This window comes from Echiichthys vipera, assembly GCF_963691815.1.
Source record: "Echiichthys vipera genome assembly, chromosome: 21".
NCBI lineage: Eukaryota > Metazoa > Chordata > Actinopteri > Perciformes > Trachinidae > Echiichthys > Echiichthys vipera.
Genome location: NC_139846.1, coordinates 10,807,278 through 10,826,600, shown reverse-complemented (window position 1 = coordinate 10,826,600; position 19,323 = coordinate 10,807,278). Strand labels below are relative to the sequence as shown.

Sequence of the window (19,323 nt, the reverse complement as noted above, 5' to 3'; positions counted from 1 at the left end):
TTAAATAGAAATGTGATTCAGATTATTGACATTTAGTTTGAAGGACAGCCTCTTGGCTGACTGCACGTCAGTGTAATTGACTTAATTTCAGTCGTGGCAGTTTTAACTGGATACAAAGACTTGATGATCAATGAACTGATTAAGTATAATTCAGTGTAATGAGTCTTAATGTGACATGACAGTAATCAGAGTTGTAATCCATTCATGGTGTCTGCCTGCTGCAGCCATTCCAGGTCAGTGTGACCATACAGGCAGTGATCTGGTGTCATTACACAGGAGCAGTCATCTCGTTAAACAAATAGCATGCACATTAACCTTCGTCAGGCCGAGCAGTCTGTGTTGATGGCACAATCTGCAGCTGAAGTGCCTTTTTTACCACATAGCAGCTAAGAGCCCTTTTCCTCTTTTCTCTAAGAGCTTCATCAACTGACTGCAGAATAACATCTCTCACTAAAACTGCAGCTATGTTTCAATGCCTTGTCTGATTATATTACAACCGTTGTGTCAGACACGACGAAGTTTTGATCCTGGGTTTGTTGTTCTTTCGTCAGGTGGTTTTCAGGGCAAAGCGAGGGGTCAGCTACATGGGCGATTTGGTGATAGATGATGTGAGCTTCCTGAGTTGCTCCCCTCCTCTTCCTTCAGACCGGCCGTGTACACCTGAGCAGTACGCCTGCGCTAATGGCCACTGCATCCCTCAGGACAACCTGTGTGACTTCATCAACCACTGCGGGGATAACTCTGACGAGGACCCCTTCATCTGCAGTGAGGCCTCCCCTCGAGTCTTGAATGTTGACACTCTGCGAAACCTAGATTGATTTCTTCTTTTACTGCTGTCTTTCAGAGGGATTCAGTGGACGCTGCAGTTTCGAGTTTGACCTTTGTTCCTGGCGTCAGTGCCGACAGGATGACTTTGACTGGCGGATCAAGGCAGGCAGCACTCCCACAGTTGGGGCCGGGCCATCAAGTGACCACACCCTGAGAGACCCCTCGGGGCACTACCTTTACCTGGAGAGCTCCTTCCCCCAGGCAGCCGGAGATGCTGCCCGCATATCAGGACCCTTACTGAGCCGCAGGAGCTCACAATGCAAGGTGAGGTGAAGGTGCAAAAACAAGATCAATTGTTAATATGATGCCATTCTTTTAAATGTTCCTACTGAAAGAACATGATCAGCACATTGATAATTTATCTTTGCATTGATGCTCCCTTGAGAACAAAGGTTCTGACTAGAGTATATGGCTTCAGATAAACATATACTACCTACAGTAGTAAAAGTGAAATGCAAAAAAAGTAATATCATCAGAAATGATGGAATAAGTTAAAGACACACTAAAAAATGTAGTAAAACATTATCACTCCTGAGGCTTCCCTGACATGAATGCTAAAATGTATTCTGTGGATCTAAGTTGAAAGCTTCCTGCAGTTTGTTCCATTTTAAAGGGACAACATCGTATTTTCGTTGGTTGCTGTTTGGCATGTTTTCACTATGCTTTATATTTAGAGTCAGCAGAATTGTAGACCTCTAAGATGCAATTTAGAAAACATATCACTGACCAACTTAGTTTCTGTCCATTTCATGAGAGATAAATTCTTCTATAAGATAATGTAAAGCTAAAGGCAGCTCTTGGTGTATTTGCATTAACCACGTTTGAAGTTTTTGTTTGACTTTATAGGGGAAGTGGTGAAGGTCGATAGGTCCGTCATTTTCATATTTGTATCTCGAGTTTCTACAAGAATACATTTACAAGCTTTAATGTTTGAAAAACACTTTATTTTTCTCAAACTTTCTTTCTGAGTGTACCTGTATTTGTTTTAGCAGCTGTCTCTTTAAGACCCCCACCTGAAAAAGTCCAGTCTTCTCTGATTGGTCAGTGATTCTGTTTCTTCTGCATTTATGGCTGCTGTCTGGGAATGACTGCAACGGCACTGTAGCAGAACTTTCTACCTTTTTTTTTAAATATATATACATCACAACCGTACAGAAGTCCTGAGGGCTCAATTACAGGCACAGTTTCTGAATACGGGCTGTGTGCATTTCTCTGCAGACTTTTGATACGTTCACAGTTTATCTAGCACCTCTATCTGCTTTATAATTTGAAAAAATGGAAACTGGATCTGTTTAATCCTTCAAAAAAATATGTTTTGGCTTTACCATTAAACGAGCAATAAAAATATAGCTAAACTAACCTAGCCTCATATTTGGAGAGGGGAGTGGTCTCCATCCTCTCATCTGACTCTCTGCAAGAAAGCAAATAAGTGGATTTATTTCTCAAGATGTTGAACTATTCCTTCAAATTGCACTTCATTGTGTGTGTGTGTGTGTGTGTGTGTGTGTGTGTGTGTGTGTGTGTGTGTGTGTGTGTGTGTGTGTGTGTGTGTGTGTGTGTGTGTGTGTGTGTGTGTGTGTGTGTGTGTGTGTGTGTGTGTGTGTGTGTGTGTGTGTGTGTGTGTGTGTGTGTGTGTGTGTGTGTGTGTGTGTGTGTGTCTGTGTGTGTGTGTGTGTGTGTGTGTCAGCCCATTGCTCTACCGGGAGCGATGTCTTGATTGACTGTTCAGCTTGCTCTGCTCATCGTGTGTGTCTTTCCCACTCCCAGCCTGTCAGTCAATCACGCAGTCAGCAAAAAAGGTGCCAATTAAATGGAAGGGAGGGCTGTGCAGGGGAAAAGGGAGAAGAAGAGAAGGACGGGCGATCTCTCTACTGAGATGGAGGGTGTAGTTGTGCTGCTGTAGCTCATGAACACGCCTCCATTTGTAGAGGAAACCTATAAATCATATCACTGCCTCAGTGCTCTGTGATGGAGAGACACAATTTCTCTCTGAGCTTTAATAAAGACAGCGAAAGGAAAAGTGCATCGATCTAGTGTCAAGATTGAAACTTGATTATCTTTCTGTGCCCATACTTTTGGTTTATTTCCATATCCTGCCACAGGGAGTAATGGTTATTATGGAGAAAGGAAAGTGAGAAAAATAATGGAAAAGAAAACGATGTCAGAGAGCTAATGAAGAATATGTCAATGGAGTAGTTAGTCACATTATGTAATATGCCTTTCTCTCAGACATTGCCAACATTTTGATTGTATGGTTTTGTCTTCAAATATGTTGCTGCAAAATCAGTTATTATGTAGAATTTCTACACTGGTGTGAAAGGTAGCATTTACATCTGCACACATACACACTCTGTAAGTCATATTACTCATCTTCCGTCCTTTCTCCAGATGCGTTTCTTTTTCCACATGTCTGGAGACGGCATCGGGACCCTCAGCGTCTTCGGAAGAAGCGAAGCGCATCTTCATCTCTTGCTGAACCTGACGGGAGATCAGGGCAACTACTGGCAGATGAGAGAGATCCCGCTGAGCCACAACAGGGACTTCCAGGTCATGTTTGAGGGCAAAGTGGGCCGAAGTCCAAAGGGTGACATCTGCCTTGATGACATCACTTTCTCGCCAGGGTGTCTGCTCGCCTCCTCAGCTCGAGTAGAGGACAACACTCCTCCGCCTCCTGCAGGTAGACACACTTCCTTATAATATACAATAATATATGTGAAAAACAGTGTGAGGAGAACCTGGCTGCAGAGCCACAAGTGCCACATTAGATTATTTGAATTTTATTGATGCAATTAATGAAGAAAATTAAATTAAATTCAGCTTGTCTATAATGCATGACCGCAACATGGTTCAGACCTCCTGGAAATTCATGACATTTATCCCATGCCAGTTGTCTCCGGGTAAACACGGAGCAACACCATATGGATATCAGGGTGTTAAGCTGTTGAAAATCCTCAGTTTATTAAATGTAAAAATATCTGAATCACATTCTTTGTTTTTAACATCTGAGCAGCCCCTCACTAACATCCTGATCCTACCAGAATAATGTGGATGAATGAAGAAAAGGCACAATTAAAATGCAGTTTTCTTTTGACGATGCAAAAAAAAATTCTGTCTACTGATGAAGGAAAAACTCAGAAACGCTCTGAAACGCAGACATCCTGAGGTCCCACACGGCGTTTGTTCGTCTTTGCTGCGTCCCCTGAAGTCAGAATTTACGAGTTCCCAGTCAGAGAAACCTCGCAACTCAGACCTCACAATCCAACATGGCTGCTCCCAGCATCAACAGTAGTTAGAGTTCTTACGGGTGCTGGAAATCCTTGAAAACACTTGGATTCTAATGTGGTGTTTTCAAGGTCTGAAATGTGCCGATTCTACTTATGAACAATGACACATTTTCAAACAAAACTGTGTTGTGTTTACCGTTAAATTTGTCACCGTTCTGTTGAATTCTGTCACCATACAGCATTTTGGTAGTTGATAGCTCAATGCCATCTAATTGAATGTGATAAGTGCAATACTGTAATACTGTATGTACCTTATATACATATAGTATGTAATTTACGCCAGCTGGAAAATACTGGAAAAGTTTGAAAATACAAATCGAAATTCTTGAAAACTGCTTGAATTTGACTTTGGAAAAGTAGTAGAAACCCTGAGTAGTGAAAGCTGTAGGGATACACGGGTTATTCTCGCTTCTTCTGCAGATGTTGCTACAGTGTTTGTAAGCTGGACTCCGACCTGCGGCCATTTGCTGCATGTCTCCCTCGCTCTCTCTCACCCCCTTTTCTGCCTGTCCTATATATTAAAGGCTTGAAAAACTGCCAAAAAATTATCTTAAAAAAAAACCACACACACACACACACATAATGCATCGCTATCAACTGGTAATGCTAACAGTGGCTAACCTGGCTGCGACGTGATTGACTTGGGTCTGAAGTCATTCCCAGCTCTGACTTCTGAGGTAATTGGAAAGCAGCATGAAACCCCTTCATTGCCTGTACCGCAGACTTGGGAACTATTCTATTACAAGTTCCTCTGCATCCTTTACATTCTTTATGAGGGTAACCCTACAAGAGGCGAGAGAAAACAACAAGAGGTGATTTATTGCCATGTTACCGCAGCTATAATTGGCTTATTCAATGCATCGCCTTTTTCTTGCATTGGATTTCGGGGAGAAGAAAGAGTTTCTGGATTGTCTGCACGCGGAAGGAAATGAAACTGTGCAGCTGTGTGGCTCCTGCAAGAGTCTCCTGGCTGTTTGTGTCTAGCAGCAGCAGAAGTGTGATGTGTAGGACTTTCCTTACCGCTGTCTCTGTCAGAGAACAGTGTCATTTGCAGTGTTTCGCTCAGATAAAGAGGGTTAGTTGTGGGTTATTCATTGTTGTATTAAAAGTTATCACCATTAGTAAGTAGGGTGTGCAGTTAATGGGGGTCCCCTCTCAATGCACTCGCAGCTTACCCCAACCATAGCGCTCTTCGAGGTGAACAGTATTATATTTTATTTGCTTCCTATTGCCTATCAGATACTCTACCTCTCATGGTTTTTAGCAATACAGATGGTTTTGGCTTTATTTCTCCAGGTTTTGAGATATCAGCATATCAGCATCTGAGATGACTCAAGAAAAAGCATTACAGCCATACAGTGTAAATGCTTTAAAGTTAAAAGAACAGAGACAAAAAAAAAAAAAACAGGAATCCCGCCATCCCTCCAACAACCCATGGCAGACACGGTCTCAATAACCAACCGAGCAACCAAACAACATATAACATAAGTAGATAGGTAAAGTAATAAAACAAAAAAGACTAAAATTAATAGCAAAAACAAGTACAGTAATTCAAGAAGGAGGAAAAAAAAGAAGAAAAAAGGAAAGGAAAGTGTGTGTGTGTGTGTGTGTGTGTGTGTGTGTGTGTGTGTGTGTGTGTGTGTGTGTGTGTGTGTGTGTGTGTGTGTGTGTGTGTGTGTGTGTGTGTGTGTGTGTGTGTGTGTGTGTGTGTGTGTGTGTGTGTGTGTGTGTGTGTGTATGTGTGTGTGTGTGTGTGTGTGTGTTACAGATGGTTGGGTTTATTGCTCTGCTCTGTAGTGAGATCATAAGTTCACTCTATGACACTGAGCCCAGTCTCCAGATTCATCTCTCAGATCAATAAACTCAAGAAGTGGGTGTGGACACAGCAACTCACCCACAGCCTATATAACAGAGCATTCGATTGTGTGTGTGTGTGTGTGTGTGTGGGGGGGGGGGGGGGGGGGTCTCTGCTTCCAAGCACTAAGAAGCGTCCCCAGCATCATCAGGAGTATCAGTAAGACTGTCACTAATAAGAGCTAGCAGCGGGTCCCAGGTTTGGTGGACTGCCGTCAAAGATCACCTCTGTGAAAATCTTACTTCTCTAACCTTAGACTTGTAAAATTTCACGTATCAGCATCTGAGATTTCTGCCTAAGCTTAAACACAGTGTAGCTGCATGCAGGGTTGTTTGGGATGCTGTAAAAATATCACAACATTTTTTTTTCAGCAGTGTGTTTTTACAGACACAAAACCTTGTTTACACTGAAAAATCCATATACTGTACCTCGCTGTGATCAATTTTGAGTGCAACTACCTGTTTCAGTCTGTGGATTACCCCGGGACGCTGTGTTTGAAAAAAGATGCTGCTGTAAAATTTGATTCATCTACACTGTGTTGGAGCGGAGGTAAACCTTTATGTTTTATGAATTAAGCTACAACCCTATAACAAGGCTGACAACTTCTTCATTGAAATGACGTTCAGCGTCGGTGAAGTAGGTGCATTTTATGAGCAGGTGTTCTGTGACATTACCTACCGCAAACCCTCAGGAATTTTCTTTTAAGTGTTCAGCTGCCAAATTCCCAACAAATTCACAAGCCTTAATAGATGAAAAGCCCTGTCAATAATAATCATGGACATGAAGGAGTTCAAGTACCTCGGGATCATGTTCACGAGTGAGGGGACGATGGAGCGTGAGTTTGGCCGGAGAATCGGAGCAGCGGGGGCGGAGCTGCAGTCGCTCTACCGCACCGTTGTGACGAAAAGAGAGCAGAGGAAGGCAAAGCTCTGGATCTACCGGTCAATCTTCGTTCCTACCCTCACCTGTGGTCGGGAAAGCTGGGTCATGACCGAAAGAACGAGGTCGCGGGTACATGCGGCCGATATGTGTTTTCTCAGGAGGGGGGCTGGAGTCTCCCTTAGAGAGAGGGGGAGAAGTTCAGCATCCGTGAGGAACTCGGAGTAGAGCCGCTGCTCCTTTGCGTTGAAAGGAGCCAGTTGAGGTGGTTCAGGATCATCTGGTAAGGATGAACCCTGGGCGCCTCCCTAGGGAGGTGTTCCAGGCACGTCCAGCTGGGAGGAGGCCTCGGGGAAGACCCAGGACCAGGTGGAGAGATTATGTCTCCACACTGGCCTGGGAACGCCTCAGGATCCCCCAGTTAGAGCTGGTTAATGTGGCCCGGGAAAGGGAAGTTTGGGGTCCCCTGCTAAAGCTGCTGCCCCCGCGACGCGACCCCGGATAAGCGGATGAAGATGAGATGAGATGAGATTGATGAATCATTGTTGTTGACCAACTTGCAGACATAATTTCCTAAAGATCACCCTGAGTTCACTTAAAAAGCTGAAACACGCATGCACGTGTACTTCTACATGCATTGTTTAGGTGATACAAGTGTTTATCATGTATTACAAGATATTAGTTAAACATGACATGCACACCAAGTCTCTATATCATAACGAACAAATACAACAGATCATAATAAACAAATTCATATTTAAATAGTTTAAACACCAAAATGTGCTGTTTGCTCATAGTATTTAACATAAACGGCAAAGTTAAACCTTTTCTTTTAAGGGCTACGACAAGCTCATAAACATAATAATAATAATAATAATATTATTAATTATTTGTTGGTGCCTTTCAAACACCCACGGTCCCCTTACATGTTAAAAAAACAAAAACGCAACTAATAAAATATTAAATACAACAGCACATATAAATACATACACGTATACACAAGAAAAATACAATGTCTCTATATAAATAACTTAGAAGGAAAAACGGTATGGGGGACAGAGAATAATAGAAAGTAGGACAATTTGAAAAGGTGTGTTTTGAGTCCAGAGTGCATATGTGAGTTGCATAAACGTATATATATATGTACTGTAAGTGATTAACTTGAGCAAAGAAACCGGCCGTAGAGAAGTGTCTTGGTGGAGAAATACCAGACAGAAGAAATATGGTGAGGGAGAAAGGGCAGAAGAAAAACAGGATCTTTCAGAACAAGTTAAAAGAAGAGCAAAAATAAAAGAAGAAGCAGGATGGAAATAGAGAGGGATGTGAGTTTGTGTGAGAAAAGAGGGATAGGAAGTACTTCTTGAAGGTTAAGACAGGGAGTAACACCGCTGCTGACAGTGAAGTGAAGTTCATCCCGGCATTAAGAGAGCCAGGCGGGAGAAGAGTCTCTCTTTAGCTGCTGCAGGCTGCAGAGAACATGCAGTAATACTGATGAGACCAAAGACAGCAGCAACTGTGATTATATACTGAAGCGCCTCAGGGGCATTTTCCTCCACTGCTTGATTTTATCATATTATCACATTATAAGATGGAGTGTAGAGACACACTGCTTGCACGTGTTTTTTCTCAGGGGTGGGAATCTTGTCTTGGCTTTAACAAGACATTATAGAATACCTGTGCTTTATATCAACATAATGTGCTGTCAACATCGGCAACAGTCACAGACTCCCACGTATGGATGTGTGTATGCCACCTGAATGGGAAAATACAAGAATATCCAGCAAACATTTTAAATACAGCATGTGGGCAACTGAGACATAAGAGCCAGTTTAAGGTCTTGTCATTCTCAGCTTGAACACCGTCAGCTCTTAGTTAACCTAACGATTAATGGAAGTGATGAGAAAACGTATTGCATTCACGAGAAAAGAAATGGAAAGAGGTCCCCCATGCTCATGATTGTCATTAATTATGTATTCAACAGCAAAATGGACACAACGCAGCTAACTCTCTTCCTCCTCCGTATCATTTTGCAATCAACTTTTTGTGTAAAAGCCGTACGGATACTGTTACGTATGTATGTGGCCACTCGATAAGGTACACCTGTTCAACAGCCAATACCTAATATCTACCTTTACGAACCTCATAATGTTCAGTTTTTGATGATGAAACATGTTTGTTATTAAGATCATAGTTAAGATGGTGTTGTACTTTACATTCAGAGGTGTTACTAGTGTTTTGTTCCTCTCTATTTACTTACATGAGGAGGGTAGATTATTGGGGAACACCTCTGGTTATAATGCTGTCACAGCAAAATGTTAATTTTGGCAGCTTGATTAGTCTTAGTCTTAAAAGAAATAAAGTTTTGTTTCATTTTTAGTCATTTTTATCCTCCATAGTTTTATTCCAGTTCTGGTCAAAATAGTTTCTCTTTGTTTTCAGCTGTTTTCTAATTGAGTCCTGTGTCAAATGTCCTTTTTTAAGTCATCAGATTACAGTATATTGAACACTCATCCACAACTAATCTAATCTAGCCAAAACAAATTTATCGTTATAGTTATTTCAATTTAAGATTACTTATTTCAAATACAGTTTGATCTTATCTGATGTAAAACACGTTGAATAATTAAGAAAGAAGCTTTGCAGTTACTCCGATCCTGACGGCGCTCATTAGTGATATGTGGGTCACTCGCACCCACTGGAGATATGAGGTATGTAATGAGCTACAGTTTATTCTTATCTTGATATCTTCACAGTTCATGTTAAACAACGTCAGTGTCGTCCGTCTCACATCGCCTTGTCTTAGTCATTGAAACAAAGTTTGGTTGTGTGACCTCAATGTTAAATCATAAAACTGAATTAATGTCTCTGGGACTCTGTGTGAAAAACTGACACTGTCATTATGTAATTACATCAGTGGCCTCTGATGTCATCAATTCAATTTAATCTTCATTTTGACAGCTGAGAATTTTGATTGCCCATGGCAAATTCTTTGTTAGAGGCTGACTCATCACACATACAGTACTGTAGCAGAAACAAGTTTTCAGTTTCATTTTTACATTATCAAGAGCTAACGAGAGGAAGCCAGATTAAAAAATGCAAATTAAATAAAAATGTAACATGTCAGATGTCAGCGGGAAAGGAACAAAACAACAGGTCCCATTTCTTTTTTGGATTTAGAAATCAACTTCATCTGTCAAACTTCCAATATTATTGCACCAGGGGGCAGTATGTCACTCAGGGTGACTGACTGACACACTGTATATGAGGAGAGTGGGTCCCTAGTGTGGAGGTCAAATTACACACAGTAATGCAAAACCTCAAGTTATCCATGTCCCAAGATATGTACTGGTAGTAACAAGGAGAACCAATGAGTACATGCACAGAATAACAGATGAAGAGCTGCACATGTAAAAAGATGAACTGTTCTGGGACAAGTGACGTGTCATTAGCCTCAAGCACAAACTTTTCTTTCAAATGAATCCACCAGTTTGCTCCGCATCAGGTGGTGAGGCAGCGCGGCTTCACAGTTGGGAGCCATGGCTTCCTGGCTTCCTATGTGCCTTTGTTGGGGGGCACATTGCTTCTGGTCCTGTGCATCTGAAGAGGAACAAAGGATTAGGAGGGACTTATACCCCTTTCTCTCCTTTACTTAACAGGCACCTCCCCTCTTCATTACGCCTCATCTCCCTTTCTATCACTCCCCGAAACCAAGCACTTACCCCTCTGGAATGCCTGGCACCCAAAGAAGCAGATTACAGCCTCATGCAGCAACGCCACCCTATGATACACTGATTTGAGCTCACAGCCCCGTGCTCCCTTGTCTTCTTAAGCTTCTTAAAGAGAAGCTGATGCTGCATACAGATGGTTTCGCCACTCTTGAGTTGACTTCTTATTATCTGAAGTTAATACTGAACTCTTTTGGTGCTGTTAAATATGGTAAAGCACACAGCAGATAGGGGAAAAAACAATGCAGAATTATTTATTGCACTATCAACTTTTTAAGGAATATTTAGATTTTTTGTGAACTATGCTTATTTGCTTTCTTGTCAAGACTTAGACAATGAGAAGATCAATACCACTATGTAGTTAACACTGTAAATGTGAAGGTAAATATGCAGGTGCAGCCAGCACACTGGTGTCTGTGTCTCAGGAGGCAGAGCAGGTTGTCCACTAATATAAAGATTGGTGGTTCAACCCCAGCTGTAGTCTAAGTGCCTGTGGGGGAGACAGTGAACCCTAAATTGCTCCTTAAGGCTGTGCCTTTGATGTACGTGTGGTTAGATTAGATCCTGATGATCCTTGCACTGGAAGCCGCTGCTATCAGTGTATGAATGTGTGTGCGTGTGTGCGCGTTTGTGCGTGTGCGTGGGTGTGCGTGTGCGTGTGTGTGTGTGTGTCTCATGTAGATTCATTTGAGTGGTCAGGAGACTAGAAAGGCCATTTATGGTTTTCTTACCTGAGCATGAAGACTTGAAACAGTCTGGCTAGTGTCTGGCTCGGTCTAAAGGTAACAAAATCCACCTAACAGCATCTCTAAAGCTCACTAATGAACTTGTTATATCTCTTTTGTTTAATCTATACAGAACCCAAAGCGTCGAAGCCACAAGTTGCAGTTTTACAGAGGATTTTGCACCAGACTGGGAGCGGTAACTTCCTGTAATCTTTGGGTTTTGACCAGATAAAGATGTTAACTAGTGAGCTTTAGAGCTGCTGGTAGGTAGCGCTTGTTACATTTCGAGCCAGGCTGGCTGTTTCACACTGTTTCAGTCTTTATGCTAAGCTAAGCTAACGGGCTGCAGTAGCTTGATATTTAAAATCAATCAATGGACATATTGCCCTGCTCACGACCTTCACCTTCAACCCCTAGGTGTCGCTGCACAATATAATGTTGTTGTAGCCACAGACTGACACAAAATGTCGACAAACCTTGTCCTTCCTGAGAAACCTGTTACTTTACGTATAAAAACAATCCCAGGTAGAGAATGCTGTTGGGTGCAAACACAAGGAGTCTGGTTGATATTTTATGTGTGTTTCTTATTTTCAGGCTCCTGTCCTTCAGGCTTCCTGCCGTGTGAAAATGGCCAATGTTTCACTCAGGGGCAGAGCTGCGACTTCACAGATGACTGTGGCGATGGCACTGATGAAAAGGACTGTGGGACTTCCTGCTCCTTTGAGAACGGGCACTGCGGCTGGAAGAGCTCCCTGGCCGATAATTTTGATTGGACTCTGGGGACTGGATCTGGGAAAAGCATACGGCCTCCATATGATCACACGTTGATGCACGAAAGTGGTATGTGTCCACGATTGTCTTTGACGCATGTTGTGAGTCCTACATTAAACCATCAACTCATTTTAAAGTTGTGATATGTTGTCATTTTGCTGTTGTTCCTCATTAACCTCCTCTTTGGATATCCTATCTTTGAAGTACACCTTCACTAATGGGTGGTTTTGTATAATCAGAATTAATGAAAGTGGGCTGACTTTCAAATTTCCACTTGTTAAACTCAAAATGCTCCCTACAATGTTTAATTCATGACTAAATCAATGAGCTACTTCACAGTATGTGAATGTACAGCAGGTGAACCTTCAGCTGATTGATGCAGGGCTGTTTGGGCTGTAATTGCATCATATGGTGAGCATGTTAAAGAGCGACACACATGAATAAATAAACACATGCATTTTAACGCACGACTCATGGAGGTGCTTCTCTTAGGAACATCTTGTGGTGAGATATGATTAAAATAAAAAACAGAAACCTTGTGTCCTTCAATCCTGCTTCCGTGAGACCCTGATTCCAGAGCAGGAATGGCGGACTCCACCATTAAAGGCTCATTCATGCTTCCTTTTACGATACGTTAATTTTAAATGAGGTAACCATCAGTGCCCACATACTTCCGCGCGTCCTTTATATGGCAAGAATGGAGGAGGCTGTAATGATGTACCGCTTATGAAAGAGGTAAAAGCAGAGGAAGCGTTGCAGATGGCAGTGCACTGGGAGGCCATTAAATACATAAGAGATAGATAGAAAACATGTCCTCATTGCCAATCCATTCTGCCATTTTGAAACATTTCGTTGTCGTGTCCTATGGTCTCACTCGACTCCACTGCCCCCACATTTTCGCCCGCATTGGTAAGCTTTCAGAAAACGTGCGCAAATACGGACAGAATGAACGCAGGGTAGTGTCCGTATCTAAAGTTAAGCGAAAATGAGCCTTTACAATGAAAACTACTATATAGAGAGATAATTATTGAATGTAAATCGATCAAATTGCTTCCACTGAAAAATACAGACCATAAAAATACCATAATGCGTATGTGATGTACTAAATTGGCACATATTTGCAGAAAGAAGGACACCTGCCTGCACAGTTTCACTGTGCTCTTGTATTCAGCCGTCGTCCCTGGTTTTGTCCTTTTCTTCATGAGCATGAGTCGACTGAGAAACTTTAAGAGTGGTTCCTGGGTGTCGAAAGGCAGTGAGATATTAAGAGATGTGTCAGAGATTACCTCTAGACCTCACTCCCCAACCCCATCTGTTCGTGACCTTGCCGTAATTTGTCAGCGGCTGCAAGAGGCGCTCATACAGAGATGGTTATCAATCCCTCTTTGCTTCGTCTCCCTCGCTGCTGCTTTTTTTCACCATCACTCCTTTCTTCCATCCTTAGGTCATTTCGTCTATCTGGAAGCTACTCCTGTTGGACTTAAAGGTGATAAGGCTCATATTAGGAGCTCTGTTTGGAAAGAGTCAAGCGCCATCTGTAAGCTCTCCTTCTGGTACTACATTTCCCACAAGGCCTCAGGAACAATCCGCCTGCTGATCCAGGTAAACCATGTCTCTGTTTGTACACAATCATGATAAGAAATGATGAATCTAACTGATGTGAGTCCATGAAAGCTTATAAAACGAAACCCTGCAGATCTGTCACTTTCCATCATGCATGGTTACCAGGGTTACACTCAGTGAGATCTAAAGTCTGATTGTATTTAATCATGTTAATGGAGACAGTAATCACTTCAAATTAGTGTTGCTGTCTAGTGGTGCCAGTAATTTGGTGAAAAGAAAAGTGCGCCTGTCAATCCCTCTCTTTTTTTAAAATCTTTTGTGGATTTAGGTGAGTCTTGGGGTTCATTGCCAACCCTTGGCCCAGAGTAGCCCCACCCCACCATCTGGTAGTGGCCACACACACACACACACACACCGGCCCCTGCCAGTTCTCAAGGCTACTCGCTTGTTAGGCACTCAGCCATCTAGTTTGTGTATGCTTGGTTGACTTTAAGGGATTAAGATTTCTGCCATTGAAATTCTGCTGTGATTTATTGCGCCTCCATCCTTTGGTCTGTGCGGCCTCAACTTTGTCAAGTGCGACTCAAGGTCAAGGTGCAGGAGTCGCGCACGAGTGATTCATTCTTCCATGTGCGATTGTGTGCGAGTGTGCCGATTTGTCTCACATACTCACATATGCGCAGCGCGGCCGTGACTGTTAGTGTCCTTGTGTGCGCTGCAGAAACTGTTTTATGCAATTTGAAAAACAGGTCAGCGAGTTTTCATGTAAATTTGTATTTCTGTTTCATTTAAACAGCGAGGGGTTGTGTCCCGCCTTGCAAAATTTGCATATCATTACCCCTGCAAAAAATGACACTGACGCTACAGTCGTAGAGGCAACAGAGCTCATGGTGTGTTTGTTTTTAAGCCCACGGAAAGAACAGAACCGAGCCGACATTTATCCAATTAACAAGCTAACAAACATTATTGGTACAGCTTGTTTTAATATTATTTAGAGCAGGTCAAAGTGGTTTACAGGTGAGTGACAGTAAGTGATAGACCAAAAAGACTATTAGGGCAGTGGACATATGAACAGTTAAATAGCAGATGTTAAAAAATGAGGCTGTTATTGTCAACAAATGCCACTAAAGCTGCCAAACGCTACAGTGCTCAGCTGATTCTGATAATTAGCATTTTTTAAAGATGAAAATATATATTCATAAAGATTTATGTGTCGATAGATGAGAAAAATACTAATTTCTTTCTTTTCTTAATGTGAGAGCCTCAACAGACGTATCCATTTAATGTGCTGACTGTACGGTAACGTCACTCTCATGTACTATTCATACACTTAATTTGACAACTGTGGATGTAAGTGTAATATTTATTGATGCTGTTTTGAATTTAATTATCATACACATACTCTGCAACCCTACTACTGTATGCTGCTCATTAAAGTCTGGTGCACTACAGACAGGATAACGATTCGATTGATTATGTGACTATGTGTTTGAGAGACAAGGGATGTTGAATGCATGTGAACATTTTCACATCACCTGCTTGTCCATGTATGGATGTAAAATGTGGCCCCCTTTCATAAAAAAAAAAGGTGAGCTCTGAGTATGAAAATGAGGCGATGGGATCACTCAGACGCAGACACACAGACATAGGGTGCTGAGTTCAGAGGTCATTGTATATGATTTTACACACATTGATCTCTCTGGCGTGTGTGAGAGAAACAAAGAGAATCTATATCTCAATTCCGCTTTATGTCCCTACAGTCTCCCATGACACATAAATGATGTTAAGTGCTTGTATGACCTACAAGGTTCGAAGACGTTACAGATTATTGCTTTGTATTATAATTTACAACATTACAGCGCATCTTCATTGCCTCAATGTTGCCTCGAGTCAAAACGGCTACACAAAGACAAACATGAGCACGCGTTTGCACAGGCATGAATACATATACACACACACACACAGCATCATAGTGTAAATACAGTGTGAGCCATCTTTAAAGGCTGATTGAAGAACAAAGGCAGTTATGGTAATGATTCTGGAGACCTCGATGTGCAGAGACACAGACTGGGATGGAGGGGATTATGTTTACCTGGCAAGTGTTTCCCTCTGTGAAGTCTCAGAAGGAGCTCAACTCAACAGTTCTGTCTGCCTGGGAACTGCTTGAATCGTTATTCATCACACTGAGAACTGTCCATCCTGACTGGACACGGCAGAGTCCACCAGGACGGTGGAGCAGCAGATAATTTGAGAGCGCTGCGTGTGATGACTGCGTGCAGTCTGATAATGATGTGTCACTGTCATGTTTTTTATCTAATATGCACTGTGTACGGGCACTGAATCTGTGAGTGGTACAGCCTGCTTTCAGCCCTGTATTTAACACAATACTGCTCAGTGCTCACCTCTATCTTCATGTGGGGTTTGGGCTGGCACATTTCAGGGGGGAAAGTGCTGCTGAGCTGGCAGCTGTATCGGTTTGGCCTGGCACCAGACAGAGGCACGGACATCTGATTCAGTTTACATTACAAAAAAAACGTAAGGTTAAAAGAAGTGCAACGTGTTGACAAAAGACCATTCACGGACTTCACCCACCTTTTTTTGAGAAACATTGAGTGACATATTGTCGCCGTCTTTCCTGTTTTTCTTGCTTTTTTTTTTCATTTTTGAAAACCTGATTTAACTTTTGGAAGATTCAAGATTCAGATTCAAGAAGCTTTATTTATCCCGAGGGAAATTATTGTGCAACAGTTTCAATACAAAGATGAACGAAGAAGGTGCGACATGACACTCTGCTGGCACTTCTCACTCACTGACAGTCAGTAAGTGTCAGACCTGGGCAGGAATGCGGAGGTACGCAGGTTAAGCTGGTGTTTATTCTTAAATCCAAAACAGACCTCACTGCGGTGTGACAGTAAGTGCCCTAACAGTACCGAACCATTTCATGAAATACAGAAGGGGGGATAGGGAAGTGCAGAGAGGATCTCTATATGCTTTTCGTTGTGGGAAAACAAATATAAAGCTACGGTAAGTAGTTGGTTAGCAAAGCATACATACCAGAGACTGGATTGGCCCAAAAATAACAAAATCCACCCAAACGTGAGTGTAAAAAGTGTGAAAACAAAGCTTCATATTTAATGTACCATCATGAGAATGGTATCAAACTTCTCATCTAACTCTCAGCAAGAAACTCAGAACTTAGTTCTGTAAGAAAGGCTGCTACATTTTTAACACTGTTTCACTTATCGCTCCTTACCACTTATTTAGTTTGTACTTATCTTATTTCAATTTGCTGCTAAACTGCACGGTGTGTACATTTAACCGTAATGTCCGTTGCACTCACTCACATTTAGTTATTGTTTTAATTTATTTTATGTTAGCTTTATTTTGATTTGATTTATGTTTGTGCTTATTGTTACTCTGATCCTTTCCCACCTTTTTATTAAAACTGTTGTACAATAATTTTCCTCGGGATAAATAAAGCTTTTTGAATCTTGAATCTTGAATCTTGAAACCAGATAAGTGTATTTCCCAAAATATTTAACTATTACTCTTTTCTTATTATTCTTCCAGTTGAATTGCCTTACTTACTGACACAAACATTTAGAATCAGCATGCTGTCATGATGATTAAGAGAAATTACTTCAAAATCAAAGTTACATAGCCTGCCATGAGCCATTTGCTCAGTGTTATATATGATGTGAAGGGTTCAAATGTGGCCAGTCATTATGGTGAGCCAAACATCTGCCAGTCAGCCAAAGAAGGGATGTTCTGCCCAAGTAAGCTATAGCATGACAAAGATAATCTTTTGAACGGGTTCTTGATATGAAGCGTTGTAGAGCGGCTCTATTGTGCGTTTGTAACATTCCTTATCTAAGAAAAAATGGAGTAGAAAACAGTGGATGCACTCTGAACTGAAGGTGAACCGCCAGAGAAACAACTGCCAGCGATGCCATACAATGAAAAAGCCATGAATACAAATTGGATTTCAGCTAAGTGGAACGTGCAGTCTTTGGGACGGGATTTAACACTTTCAATAAATAAGCATTTTATTGTGATCGCAATTTTCTTTGTTCTCTTCTGGCCTCTTGACTGTCACTGTAATAAAAAAAAGAAATTATGCAAATGTGTATCTACTCTTCACTTTGAGCAAACTGAATTTGGATTAGCACTGCCTTGACTGCGAGCGCAGCAAAGGAACCTTCAAATTGATTGAATAAACGCCTCAACTTATATTCCACGGAGACATCAAGCGTTAGCTACATATGCCAGTATCACACACTCGTCAGTCGCTCTAGGGCTGCTTTTATGGATTTAGCCTGTACTCCAGGACATAAATCTGGATAAGTTCTGCTGTAACGCTGTCTATTAATCTGTGCTCTACTCCCACAGTAACAAGATTATTTCAAGCTTGGGCTCCACTGGCGTAAAGCAGAGGAGACAGCCTGTGCAGCCTGCACACCCAGGGGTGCATTTTAATAGGCTCTCAAACTGCGCAGGAGGATGTGACATTGCTTGTCCTATGGCACTGAGTACTTTAGACCAGGTCTCTTTTAACGCAGTCTGACCACATCTCACAACTGCAAGTACAGCAAGTTTGATGTCTTATCTCATGAGAGAATCAGGCTTTGTGTTGTGTTTACCTGCTCACCTGCAATGTCAAACCGAAAGACGTGTTCTCATCTCGTTGTCTTTCCAGTTAGACAGTTTTGTCGGCATCTTTGTGTTAATCAGCATCTCCATCTCACAAGCTGCATAATGGAGACGTCGTCAACCCACCCACTTGCTCGCCATGAATTCTCCGCATAATGAGCTGCTCACATATGGGCTCGAGTGGACATTACACACACTTTTGTGCTAGGGAGCTTGCAGAGTAAACTCATCATTTCTGATCTAACTGATTCAGACATTCTCAAATAAGGTTCCTCCGAGTAACGTCTGGATAATACAGTTCATGTGTGAAAGGGGCTGAAGTTTGACACTTGTGAGATTGATTGTCATTGTGACGCTCTCCTTAAACTGAATTATAGACCTGCAGTCATTCTGTCACCTTTTTTAAAAACACCAAAGGACGAGGAAGCTATAATGAATAATTGCAGTGTTATACAAGCATTAATATTAGTTTCATGAACGGCAGGCGTATGGGCAGTTAATACTATGCTTTCCTCTATTAAACACTCTGCGGTTTAACCAGGCAGCGCTTCTCTGTATTGACCTAAAGCTGAAGTAGATTTTAACAATCCCTCCAATCACCTCAAGCGAGAAACAAGATAATAGGTTTGTGTCTGTGTGTTTCCTAAAAATTTATTTATTTTGGTTGCAAGTCCCATTACTGCCCTTTCAGTCTATATTACTCCTCACTAGCTGTCCATTCCCGGCTGTCAGGTACTTACAGAAGCATGTGGACGCGTCAGGCTGATTCCGGCTCACACTTTAAAGGATAAGCTGGCAATATTGTGCATTCTTCTTATTGTCACAAACCCCATGAAAAGAACAATAACAACATATTCTGACTGAAGATGTCAACCTTAAAAATTGGTTCATGAATATAAACTTTAATTTCGTAAAAAGGCTAAATAATTTCTTAAAAGCTGGGCTTTGTCATGTCTTGGCAAACAGAACTCAAACCACAGTAAGTAGTGCATTTGTTGGGCATTATTTACTGTTTTTCAATACACATTTGATACATATTTATT

At 41.8% G+C, this 19,323-nt stretch overlaps 1 protein-coding gene across 1 annotated transcript in view; it reads left to right on the top strand.

Moving 5' to 3' along the window:
* malrd1 (MAM and LDL receptor class A domain containing 1) overlaps positions 1 to 19,323 on the top strand; it is a gene marked incomplete at both ends in the record, with an annotated part of 58,947 nt that overhangs the window by 20,066 nt on the left and 19,558 nt on the right. The window contains 5 exons of the mRNA XM_083936066.1: positions 552 to 765; positions 845 to 1,092; positions 3,217 to 3,505; positions 11,891 to 12,136; positions 13,512 to 13,669. Coding sequence (XP_083792192.1) covers positions 552 to 765; positions 845 to 1,092; positions 3,217 to 3,505; positions 11,891 to 12,136; positions 13,512 to 13,669 — 1,155 coding nt within the window. The remainder of the gene's footprint in view (positions 1 to 551; positions 766 to 844; positions 1,093 to 3,216; positions 3,506 to 11,890; positions 12,137 to 13,511; positions 13,670 to 19,323) is intronic.